The 13367-nt window shown below is 39.0% G+C and overlaps 1 protein-coding gene across 5 annotated transcripts in view; it reads right to left on the reverse strand.

Annotated features, from left to right (window-relative positions):
- Positions 1-13367, reverse strand: part of NIPAL2 (NIPA like domain containing 2) — a 76140-nt gene that overhangs the window by 40814 nt on the left and 21959 nt on the right. For 3 of the 5 annotated variants that reach the window (XM_072773961.1, XM_072773962.1, XM_072773960.1), the window contains exon 3: positions 10804-10975. The exons of the other annotated variants lie outside the window; for them this stretch is intronic. In XM_072773961.1, coding sequence (XP_072630062.1) covers positions 10804-10975 — 172 coding nt within the window. The remainder of the gene's footprint in view (positions 1-10803; positions 10976-13367) is intronic. 5 annotated transcript variants of the gene reach the window in all.

Below are 13367 nucleotides of genomic sequence, written 5' to 3' on the forward strand. Positions count from 1 at the left end.
ATGCCACTGGCTTCGGTTTTCTTTTTCAACATTCCTCTGGCTATTTGGGGTCTTTTCTGGTTCCATACAAATTTTAGGGTTATTTGTTCTAAGTCTGTGAAGAAAGTCCATGGTATTTTGATAGGGATTGCACTGAACGTGTAAATTGCCCTGGGTAGCATAGACATTTTCACAATATTTATTCTTCCAATCCATGAGCATGGAATGTTTTTCCATCTCTTTGTGTCTTCTTCAATTTCTTTCATAAGTGTTCTATTGTTTTTAGGGTATAGATCCTTTACCTCTCTTTTGTTAGGTTTATTCCTAGGTATGTTATGGTTTTGAGTGCAATTGTAAATAGAATTGATTCCTTAATTTATCCTTCTTCAATCTCATGTCAGTGTATAGAAATGCCACTGATTTCTGTGCATTGATTTTGAATCCTGTTGCCTTGCTGAATTGCTGTGTTCTAGCAATCTTGGTGTAGTCTCGGGTTCTCTATATACAGTATCATGTCATCTGTAAAGAGTGAGAGTTTGACTTCTTCTTTGCCAATTTGAATGCCTTTTATTTCTCTTTGTTATCTGATTGCTGAGGCTAGGACTTCTGGTACTATGCTAAATAGCAGTGCCACTGAAATTTTAATAGAGTTTGCACTGAATCTGTAGATTGCTTTGGGTAGTATGGACATTTTAACAATATGAATTCTTCCAATCCTTGAGCACAGACTATCTTTCCATTCATATGTGTCTTCTTCTATCAATGTCTTAGTTTTCAGTGTATAAGTCTTTTACCTCTGTGGCTAAATTTACTCCTAGGAATTTTATTCTTTTTCGTGTAATTGTGATCACTTCTTAAGAGACTAATTTAATCAAAAATTAAAACAATCAATTACACTTTACCCAATTGTGATTATGGATGTAATAGTCTTATCTGATTCAGGTGTAAAAAATAAAACAACAAACAAAAAACCTTTGGTCCATGGGTTACAAATTCAAAAGTCTGGGGCCAATTAGGCAATCCTCTAGAGAAGGAAAAATAATGAAGCTGGTGGGCTAGGGCAATGAAAGTTGATGGGGTGTGGTGACAAGGGTGGTGGACTGGTGTGATGAGGGCAGGTTGCTGGAGTTATGAAGAGCAGTGGGGCCATGGTGACCTGGAATATACAAGATCAGTGAAAGGTGGCAGCCATAATTCAGCCCTAGCCAAATGCAAGTACAGGACTACCAAATCTGATTCTTTCAGGTAAACCACTTTTTGTGTGTTATGATCCAATTTTTAAACATAGGAAATTAGTTTATATTCTTAAAAGCATTGTTTAAGCCAAACAAAACATTGCAATGGTCACATCTGACCTACAGAACATCAGTTTTTGAAATCTCACCTAGTCCACAGTGAAAATTTCATCAATTTTCATTTAGTGTCCTCCAGTTTATTGTTTAGCCTCTATGATCTGAAGAGAAACCAGGGTATGTTTTTATATAATAGGAAAGTAGAAGATAAAGTAGTAAAGGGAACGCTTTTATAAAAAATAGCCCATGACATGGAAAGAGCATATTTATATAATAATGCTACAAACAGATCCACACATGTAAATATCTGTCTTATGGTTTCCAATCACTTATAATGGCAACTTTATTGTACTGCTAAAAAGCAAATCGCAAAAGCACTTTCCTGTCACTCACAATCAAGCTTTAAACATGTGGGCACATTGAGCATGCTCCCAGGCTCAATCAACTCTAGCTGTATGGAGGTACTGACTACTCCAAAATTATCATTCCTTCTTAGTTGTAGAATTGTAGGTCAATTACAATGTACTGCATGGAGTTAGGATTTGAAAATCTGAGGATGTGATGGTTTGAAAAATGTTTCTTGGTAGAGAAAAAAGTTGTCCTACCATCCCTATTGGCAGGAATAAAAGTGTCAAGTAATTCATGTTAATAAAAAAAATTGCTATTGTCATTTATTGAAGATACTGCACAAACTGTTCATAATTTGTATAATTTGAAATAGGAAATTTACCTGCATTAAAAATAATCAATGTCTTTTCTACATTTTCCTTGACACACATTAGTGATTAAACTTGAAAAGATTCCAAAAGAGTAAAAACTATCATTGAGAAGATTAACTGTGTATTATAAGTTTAATAGCACATTACTTCATCAGGAGCAATTTCTCTAGAAATACTTTGTGGCATTCTCAAAAAATCAGGATGAGTGGGAAAAAACTTGTGTTTTAGGACTTAGGAATGCTTTCAGCTGAGTGCAGAAGCAGACATAAAATGAGAACTTCAGAGGTTTATCCCGCACATTTGCTGCTTTGGGGACAAATCTGCTAAAGCAGACAACCCAGGAAGCCACTGAGGAAAGGGATATTTTCTGCATATTTTCAACATTAAAATAAATGTCTGTGTGGAGCGCCCACAGGAAGCCCATGTGGTTTGGAGGTCCGGTGATCTCATCCAGGCTGGCACTAAGCATGATGCTCCGGAGGACTGGAGGATTCGCAGCATCTAGGTTTGTGAAATGCTACAGGTCACTGGCTAATTGGTCTGTTTATGTTTCCTTTCATTTGTTTCTAATAAAAATCTTGGAGTCCAAAGTTTCTGCTTGAGATTACTTCTTTAGAGTTCCAAAAGGCATCACCAGGGCTTTCTGGCTACAGTAAGGCCATTGCCTAACGGATTACAGATACACTGCAGCTTACAGTGCCACCAGAGCACAACAGAAATATACAAAACATATATTCCACATCATGAATTTCCATTTGAGCCAAAGCCAGCATGTTAGAGAAAACTGGAGATGGAAAAGACTTATCCATCATGTGTCTCATTCTCTCATTTTCTCAGTGCAGTTGGCTTTCCAGCCACCGTCCAGATTAGCCCAGTCACATGGTGACTACTTCTCTTAGGAAATTATTCCAGGGCCAAGGAGATCTTGCTGCTATGTATTTTAACATTCCATATAAAATTCCAGGTGTTTGATCTCATATAATTCATCTCAAGTTTAATCTATTCATTGCCCACTTCTATTCATCTGGGCAATAATGAAATAAAATAGCATGTTTATGGGTCTCATACATTATCTGACATAGTGGATGCTCTTTCAATATTTGTTTATTTCTAACTGAAATTTAACTTGGAATATTTCTGAATTTAACTTGGAAAGGGTGATATGTTCTATGAACTTTCTTCTAATTACTTAATTTTTAAACTTTATTTTATTTTTTAAAAAGATTTCATTTATTTATTTATTCATGAGAGACACAGAGAGAGGCAGAGACAGGCAGAGAGAGAAGCAGATTCCTAGTGGGGAACCCGATGCAGGACTCGATCCCAGGATCCTGGGATCACGACCTGAGCCAAAGGCAGATGCTCAACCACTGAGCCACCCAGGTGCCCCTAATTACTTTACATCAATATACTCAGGGGTATAGAACTGAAAAAATGTCATTGGTGCTTCCATTATGTTCTGTTTTTCCCATCCTCCCTCCCCCTGCAACAATCTCCCTTTGTACCCCACTCCCTTGTCACCCCCAGAAAAATTAATTTTATACTGACTAAGGTCTACCATGAATTTCCTTAATTCCATGTCACTTCAATTCTTTCGGTTGTTGATGGCTGCATGATTTTTAACCATCTCTCAATACTTAGACATAGCATAGATACATCATGAGGATAAGCATAAAAATGAACAGGTTAAATGTAAGGCTGTACTTGGTAGATGCACAAATAATCTAACTTAACCCCCAAAGGACAAGCTAATACACTTTTAAGTATGCACAAAAGTGAATATCCACGAGTTCCTTGCAATGAAATGCTTAACCACTGTGCTTTTAAGCAGGTGTTTTTGTCTTCCAATACTCTAGAACAGAACATCCTATCCTCATTTTATCAAAATTCAAATTCAAACCAGCTCTACAAAGCTGTACTGTGTGATTTCCCTGTACAATGCTTTTCTGGAGAAAGAAGATGGAAAGCAACCAGACATACACAGTCACGTCTCCTGGGTCTCAATTAAATGGTGAGGAAAGACATAAAACAGGTCATTGTGAAAATCATGAAAGTAGATGGAGGGGCAATGTAGGACCAGGACTGTTGTGTGTGGTTGAGCAGGTTGCATAGTGCACAAAGATGCAATATCTGAGAAGCACCACCCACATCTCATATCTTGTTGATTTGTATATTTCTCAGGACAATTTTATGGTAGGTAGTACTAAAGCATCCTGGCCTGCTGAAATCATTCTATTACAATAATTTGCAGACAAAGAGAAATAAAGTATCATGAGAAAGGCTACCTTTTTCTATTCACAAAAACGCACCATATAGATAAGAAGAGGGCCCACTTAGGGCTTAAGGGAACAGAGAATAAGCCTGTTTAATTGGGTCTAGGAGCCAAGAAAGGCCTTCTAAGGAGGGAAGGATTAGCAGTAGTTTAAAATTTTATTACAAACTGCACAGAATATCCAACTTTTACTAGATTTCTGGTATACGGTTTCTCCAAAAACACATTCTCAAGTTGCAGTTAGGCCTGAAAGAAATCTTTCCTTCAGCCTCTGAAGTTAATTAGCAAGTTCACAAAAGTGCTACAAAGCTAGAGCAAGAAGAAAGTTACATACACATCCTAGGCTGCCATGCTTTTCCTCTGACAGATTTCTGTGTCTTTGTTTTTTTTTTTTAATGTATTTTGTCTTGGTAGGTTATTTGGAAATTCTGGTATTTTCCAACATGTTTTGGTAGGGGATATGTGGAAGGGTCAAAGGGTAATTGCTGCTTAATGGCTGAACGTGTGAGCTACAAGGATCCTATTTTTCTGCTCCCCCCAAATTAACCATTATATAAATAAGAAAAATTAAAGTCTTTTCTTAAACTGGTTCCTCCATTTTGTTTTTTATTTCTTCTGAAGATTTTATTTATTTATTCATGAGCAACACAGAGAGAGAGGCAGAGACATAGGCACAAGGAGAAGCAGGCTCCATGCAGGGAGCCCGATTCAGGACTTGATCCCAGGACCCCAGGATCATGACCTGAGCCAAAGGCAGATGCCCAACCACTGAGCCACCCATGGTGCACCCCATGGTTTCTCCATTTTAGAGATGCCCAACCACTGAGCCACCCACCAGTGCACCCCATGGTTTCTCCATTTTAGAGATTTTAATCATCAGCCATTTGGGGGGCCAGGGAATAGATTCCCTTATAAAGAATAAGGTGCTTTGTCTCTAAGTAATAATTATTATAAATCTCAGTGACAATAACTAGTGTTATCATTATGTCAAATACTATAGTCTGTATGTAACACTGTTCTTAGGTGTTTGTGTTTACTTTGTTTTTCCCCAGGACAACTTCTGAGGTAAGAAATCTTTTTACCTCCATTTTACAGATTAGGGACCTGAGGCATTAACCCGTTTAAACCACCTGAGGTCACAGAGCTTTCCAGTGGTAGAAACCTAGAGCTTGCTGTGTGGCCCTAGAGCTCATGTTCTTGACCATACAACTTCCCTGTCTTACTGGGATAAATATCCAGCCTAGGCCAAAGATGAAATTGAAAAATATCCATTAAGGGACACCCGGAGAGCTCAGATGGTTAAGCAAGCATCCGACTCTTGATTTCTGCTCAGGTCATGATCTCAGGGTCATGAGATCAAGCCCTGCATTGGGCTCCATGCTTAGCATGGAGTCTGCTTGTCCCTCTCTCTCTGCTTTCCGCCACCACCCCCCCCCCCCACTATCTTGGTCACTATCTCTCCCTCTTTAAAATAAATAAGTGAGGGGGATCCCTGGGTGGCTCAGCGGTTTGGCGCCTGCCTTTGGCCCAAGGCGAGATCCTGAAGTCCCGGGATCAAGTCCCGCATCAGGCTCCAGGTATGGAGCCTGCTTCTCCCTCTGCCTGAGTCTCTGCCTCTCTCTCTCATTCATAAATAAATAAATAAATAAATAAATAAATAAATAAATAAATCAATCTTTAAAATAAATAAATAAATATGTTAATAAAATCTTAAAAAAAAAAAAAGAAAAACATTCATTAAGCTTTCTTGATTAATGGAAACACAAACCCAAGTCAACATCCCGAATTAACCACACTACCAGTATAATAAGCATATCAGCCAGAATGAGCTTTTGGACCTATCCTTCAGTGAGAAATGCAGGGTAAAAGTGCAAGGTGACACAAGATATTAGGGCTCTGACATTCTCAAAAAACTGGAGTCAGGCCTGGGCATTCAAATCTGCCAGGATTATTCCTCATTATCCAATCCTTGAGACTCAGACAGGCTAGATAACTCACCCGAGGCAGTCAATGGAGATTGGATCATTATTAACGTGAGCATTGCCTTAAGAATTCCCTAAGGGGTTTTTTGCAGAACTATTGTCCTTTGAGGATGCCTCATATAAAAACATTTTGTGGTCAGCAATTTCTGGAAACCTGGCCTATTACATCTGCCTCTGAAAGACAGAGTGTGTGTGGACCCATCCTGGGATGGGCCCCACAAAGCCCTGCCCTAATGAAACCTGGCTAACATTTAAATTCCAACATTACAGAAATCTGTTTGTTTGTGGAACTCTTTGTTTCTTAGAACATCTTTGGAACTACCAATTAAACTAGTGTTTGAGGGACACTCCTTCAAGGTGAGCATTTCATGGGAAGGAAATATCAGAAAGGGAGACAGAACATGAAGACTCCTAACTCTGGGAAACGAACTAGGAGTGGTGGAAGGGGAGGAGGGCGGGGGGTGGGGGTGAATGGGTGACCAGCACTGAGGGGGGCACTTGACGGGATGAGCACTGGCTGTGATTCTGTATGTTGGCAAATTGAACACCAATAAAAAATAAATTTATTATTTAAAAAAAAAAGGTGAGCATTTCAGTGAGAGACAGCAGAACACATAGAGAAGGAGAAAGAAAAGATAGAAAGGAAGATGGTTGGAGGCAGGAATGTGGGAAGAGTGCAAACTGAAATAGCCATAATGCTTACCATAGTGTTTCTTATGTACTAGTCCTAAGAACAATCTGTTCAATTGAAGTTACAAAGGGAAAAGGAGTTTTGATTATGTAAGATAAAACAGCAGGTCTGACATATTAGCAGGCCTGGGGTATTGTGTGCCGTGAGATCAGAGCACAGGATCACCTACACAGCATTTCTCCTCACTTCTAGGAAGGAGAAAGGCCATGGTGTGTTGATGTGAACCAGATCACCTAAGCAGAGGGAGGAAGATGGAAGAGAGTACCTACCCTTCACTTGGACTTTAGAGCTCCCAACTTTTTTTTAAACTGTTCTGGACTTTAATTTTCTTTTCTTTTCTTTTTATTTTAAAAGCAACAAAAGATAGAAGAAAGGCCAGAAAAGAATATTGAAACTCCCATTCCATGCAACACCACAGCATACAATATCTTTTTTTGTTTGTTTTTAAACTCAGAGGGAAGATTGATTTCTTTCATGAATCTTCCAAAAAACAAGGAGGAGAAAAGTTCCAGCACAGAAGAAATGTGGACACTCTTCAGCCACATCTGTAGACAGAGCCATATGATATGTTATTTTAAAAATACTTTCCTTTTTGCTTTAGCCCTTTGGGGTTTCTAGAATCTTTATAAGGAATCTCAGGGTGGTAGGGGTTTGTTCTGGGGAATATTCTCAATCACCAATGGCCTATAACCTACCCTAAACACTTCACAATAACCTAAATTTCAGCTCAGGAAGTCTGTGGGAATATTACTCATGAGCATATATTACTGTTTGCAAAGATTGTAAAGTAGGAAATGGTTTGTATTTGAGGCTATAAGTTTTTTACTTCTTTGAATCATTTTATGGGCAGAGAGGGAGGTTGCTAAGAAGGTTCTAACATTGAAATATTAATTGGGGCTGATGGCCCACAAAGAAAAATGATCTGTAGCATCAAGAAAGGCCCATCTGTCAAACCAGTGGGCTTTGAGTTTGAAGGGAGGGAGACTGGCCCCATGGGGACTTGGGGAGGATGGGGCACTGTCTGAGGTGAGTGGGGAAACTTAAGCTTCCTATTATTAATGAGAGCTGGGAGCAAGTCAGGCCAAGAGGAGTAGCTTCACAGGTAGCTTTCCTGAATGTCTTGCAAAGGGTACCAAGGGGCCCTTAATCTCTGGTAACTTCTAAACTCTCACTTTAGATCCCACAGAGTCTGGCTGTATTTCATGCCTGTGAAATCTCTGATTATTATAATAAATCTAGCTATACTCCCCTTTCTTTGAGCTAGCTGGAGGAGCTCTCTTTTTCTTCTTCCCAGAAAAAAGATCCTCAGTACTCAGGAGACTCGAAATAAATGGAGCATTTCAGTACAATGTGATACACTCAATCCTCCCTCAGGTGTCTTTTATGCTCTTGGACAGTATTTTGTCTATTTTATGAAAACTAAGCATAAAGCAAAACAAGAAGTAAAATTAAAAATCAGCTCTAGGGGCAGCCTGGGTGGCTCAGGGGTTTAGCGCCGCCTTTGGCCCAGGGTGTGATCCTGGGGATCTAGGATCGAGTCCCACATTGGGCTCCTTGCAGGGAGCCTGCTTCTCTCTCTGCCTGTGTCCCTGCCTCTCTCTGTGTCTTCCATGAATAAATAAATAAAATCTTAAAAAAAAAAAAAAAAAGTTCTAAATATACAGTCATTGTGAAGAATGATAAAACATTTTCACAACAATTGGGGCCTATAAAGGTCCCAAGGTGACAATGCAATTAGATTTTTTAACATTTATTTCTATATTTTGAGAAGGAAGAAGAAATCTACAATGTCCATGTACATGGTATGTGTAGCAAAGAGAAGATATACTAAAATTGCTCATTTTATTGGCATGTTAAAAATGGTAAGTGATTACATAAATTGTGTGCCTATTCAGAGTAGTAACACTATGGCAATTTTAAGTGAGCAATTTCTAGAAGGGTGAAAAAATACTCTTTGCCAAATATTCTACTATAATACAGCATGGAAGTATTTTATGTAAAATATTTTGAATGATTAAGAGGGGGAAATGACTTTCAAAATAAAATAAAATTCTTTTTCAATATACTTTATTTCAGTTTAAACTATGCCTTCTTTAAGAATATCATATTTTTGTGCAGCCCGGGTGGCCCAGTGGTTTAGCACTGCCTTCGACCCAAGGCCTGACCCTGGAGACCCGGGATCAAGTCTCACGTCAGGCTCCCTGCATGGAGCCTGCTTCTTCCTCTGCCTGTGTCTCTGCCTCTCTCTCTGTCTCTCATGAATAAATAAATCTTAAAAAAAAGAGAAGAATATCATATTTTTGGGACACCTGGGTGGCTCAGTGGTTGAGCATTTGCCTTCAGCTCAGGTCTTAATCCCAGAGTCCCAGGATCAGGCTCCCCACAGGGAGCCTGCTTCTCCCTCTGCCTATGTCTCTACCTCTCTCTCTGTGTCTTTCATGAATAAATAAAATAAAAAATCTTAAAAAAAAACCAAATATCATATTTTCAGGATGGAAAATTAAAATTGAGACACGTGAATACATCTTATGCTTGATCTAGTTGTTACCAGCCAATAACCATCAACTCATTCCTACTTCAGTGGAAGTTTCAAAATCACAGATATTTAGAAACATGCTGCTTCCATAGCAGCAATTAAAAAGTAAAACTAAGAAGATTTTATTGATTTTAACAAGGCTTAGAAAATTTATTCATCTTTTTAGCAGTGATTTTTTGCTCTTTTTTTAGTCTTTAGCAACATCTCATATTCTCTTTTCTAGATATATTTAGTAAATCATAAATTTTGAAAGTAGGTTAATTGTGACATTACTATAAAATTACACATTCTTATAGTAATATAGAATAACCAATATTTAATCCTCCTTTAAATATTTATTTATTTATTTTAGAGGGAGAGAGAGCACACACGTGCATGCATAAGCACATGCAGGTGTGCAGAGGGAGGGTCAGAGGAAGATGGAGACAGAGAATCTTAAGCTGGTGCCACGCCCAGCACGGAGCCCACAAGACTTGATCCGCATAACCCTGAGATCATGATGACCTGAGCCCAAATCAAGAGTCAGATGGTTAACCAACTGAGCCACTATATTTAATTCTTTTTTTAAAAAAAATATTTTATTTATTTATTCATGAGAAACACAGAAAAAGGCAGAGACACAGACAGAGGGAAAAGCAGGCTCCCTGTAGGGAGCCTGTTGTAGGACTTGATCCTGAGACTCTGGGATCACACCCTGAGCTGAAAGCAGATGCTTAACCTCTGAGCCACCAAGGTGTCCCTCCAGTACTTAATTCTTAATGTAAAGAGATACTGAACTATAGATTCAAGATCAGGCATCAAACACTCTAAGTACATGTAATGTCAGCTTAACATATACATAAAATACAATGTATGACAAATACTTGTAGGTAATTCATTAATAATTTAAAAAGCATGGTATAACATTTGCTGTTGCTATTAATTTATTAAGATGCAGACACTGGAATCAGGCTTTTATTTTTTTTTAAAGATTTTATTTATTTCTTCATGAGAGACACAGAGAGAGAGAGACAGAGACTTAGGCAGAGGGAGAAGCAGGATCATGCCTCGAGTCAAAGGCAGACGCTCAACCAATGAGCCACCCAGGTGTCCCAGAAATCAGGCTTTTAAACACAAATACTACAGTTACAAAATGCAAGTTTCTTCATGGTAACGTGGCGGCATGATGGTAGATAAGTGAAATCAGCAGTGTAATTGTTCCAAGATAAAATGCTAAGAAAATAGGAAGTAGACTTTCTTCTTTTATTCATGTGTTGTTCAAGTTGTATCTTTTTTTGCCAACTATCCTGACCTCTAACAATTTCTGCTTGTCAAAACAGAGAAATGGCTCACCTGTAACAGACATACAGCCTAATGGAGCGATGAGAGTAATAGGAGCAAATCCATAGGCTGCAAAGTTGCCTGTCTCCCCCATGGCCATGAGCGCGGTCCCAGCCCACCACAACACACTCTTGAAGTAGGGCCCGGGATGTTCCTGGTGTGCCAACTGGACGTGAGAATATTTCTGGAAGTAAATCAGAAGGCAAATAAGAAAATATCTCTCCCAGTTAGAAGAACTTGCCTTGAAAATTTTTGGTCCTGTGTATTTGCATCATGGCTTTGAAATTTGCAGATTATTACAGAGCGATTATTATGGTTTTCTGCTTGTTCCAAACATATCAGCTGCAGAAGCGACTGTCATTAACAGAGAATTTTGTAGCAAAAGGGCCTTCCTTACATAAGAATGTTTAGTTCCTGTAGCTATAAAAAATTAGTATCAGTAACTATTCTCCAAAGGTGAGGAGTATGTTAAGGAGCTTAGTGTCTTTTCAGTCTCCCACACCACAATACTTCTTTCAGAATGTTGAAAAAGTCCAGCCAAAATAAACACTAATGAAATAAAATAAGTTACTAAAGAAAACCACTTTGAAAAGGGACTTAAATGTGTGAGTCAAAGTAGCTACCACAATAAACATACTGGGGCAGAATACTTTGCTAGTAGGGACCTGGGGTGATACATACTTGTTTATATCTGGTCAGAGTATTTCTTTGTATGAGGTACATACATTCCTGGAAAATTGGCCATTAAATAAAGCCCTGTTTCCTTATTAATTTTATGATGCCTGAACCTACTTTCTATTAAGAAGTATGTACAATTCTAGATGACATTTAAAAACTTAAAAAATAATAATAAAAGTACTAGAAGAAATACAGAACATTAAAAATAAATCTTGGTTTATGCCAAGATTATGAACATCTTTGGTACAAATTTGTGGTACGAATTCAAGCCACCAAGGCACTTTGCCTCAGACATGTAATATGATTAAGAGGCCATGAAAACATTTAATTTCTTTTAAAATCAGAAGAAGAAAGAAGTGAAAGCAATCTAGCCAATATTTGTCTTTACAACAATGAGGCCATAAAGTATAACTGTTTTTTGTGTGTGTGTATTTTGTGTGTGTATTTTTGTGCGTGTGTGTGGAGGAAGGATCCTGAGAAGTGCCTGAGGGCCATTTTTTTTTTTTTAAAGACACATTCAGCGTCATGATCAGACTACTACATTTAGCAATTAACAGCATGGGTGCAAAAAAAAAAAAGTACATTAAATCCCTTTGTTGGAATGCTTTCCACTTTCCACAGAACAGAAACTAAAATAATCTGTTATACAATTAGTCACAAATACAGTTCTCGAGTTTTTTGTCCATACCCATGAGTATTGTCTAAAACATGTCTTCTTTGTAGCAGCTAGACCCTGCCACCACTGTACTTGGCTGAGTTCACAGATCTGTTGTAACCTGTAGCTTCCCTGTCCCTTCTATGGCTCTCCTCTCCTGCTAAGCTTTGTTTCCTGGCAGTAATTAAAACCTTCTGCCACTGCCATAGCTGCTGCTGCTGCTGCTGGAACCGCCATAGCCACCTTGGTTTCGTGGTTTGGCAAAGTATTGGCCTCCACCACGACAGGGGCCAGAGCTTCTGCCTCCAAAATTTCCTCCTTTCATGGGTCCAAAATTTGAGGATCGATTATGGTAATTGCCAAAATCGTTATAGCTTGCGTCACCTCCAAAGTTGCTTCCATCATTATCAAATCCGTTATAGCCATCCCCACTGCCACCCTGTCCACCACCACCTCGACTGCCACCGAAGCCACCTCGACCACTGAAGTTCCCTCCACGACCAAAGTTGTCATTCCCACCAAAACCACCTCCACGACCACCACCAGAGTTTCCAGAACCACTTCGGCCTCTTTGGCTGGAAGAAGCACTAGCCATCTCTTGCTTTGATAGGGCTTTCCTTACTTGACAGTTGTGGCCGTTCACAGTGTGGTATTTTTGAATGACAATCTTGTCTACAGAGTCATGGTCGTCAAAGGTCACAAAAGCAAAACCTCTCTTTTTGCCACTACCTCGGTCAGTCATGATCTCAATCACTTCAATTTTCCCATACTGTTCAAAATAATCTCTTAGATGATGTTCTTCAGGGTCTTCTTTGATGCCACCAACAAAAATCTTTTTCACACTTAAGTGGGCACCAGGTCTTTTCAGGAGACAGCCCTCTTTGGTTCCATGACTCTTCTGTCCACCTTGTGCAGCTGAGCGTTCAAGGCCGCGTCCACCTCCTCCACGGTGGCCTACGTGAGGAACCCAAAGCCTCTGGAGCGCTTGTAATTGATTATAGTAACAATGCTGAGTTGTGAATTTAAAAGTTAGTAAGAGAGCTCATCTTAAAAGTTCTCATCTCAAGAAAAAATTTTAACTGTGTGAGGTGATGGACTTTAAGCTTACTATGTGATCATCTCCTAATACACACATACACCAAATCATTACACTGTATACCTTAAGCTAATACAATGTTATAGATCAATAAAAAAATAAAAATAAGACCATTGCAATGGCTTTCTGCCCCTGGACGCCACCGAG

The sequence above is a fragment of the Canis lupus genome, chromosome 14 (genome assembly GCF_048164855.1).
Source record: "Canis lupus baileyi chromosome 14, mCanLup2.hap1, whole genome shotgun sequence".
In the NCBI taxonomy this organism is placed as follows: Eukaryota; Metazoa; Chordata; class Mammalia; order Carnivora; family Canidae; genus Canis; species Canis lupus.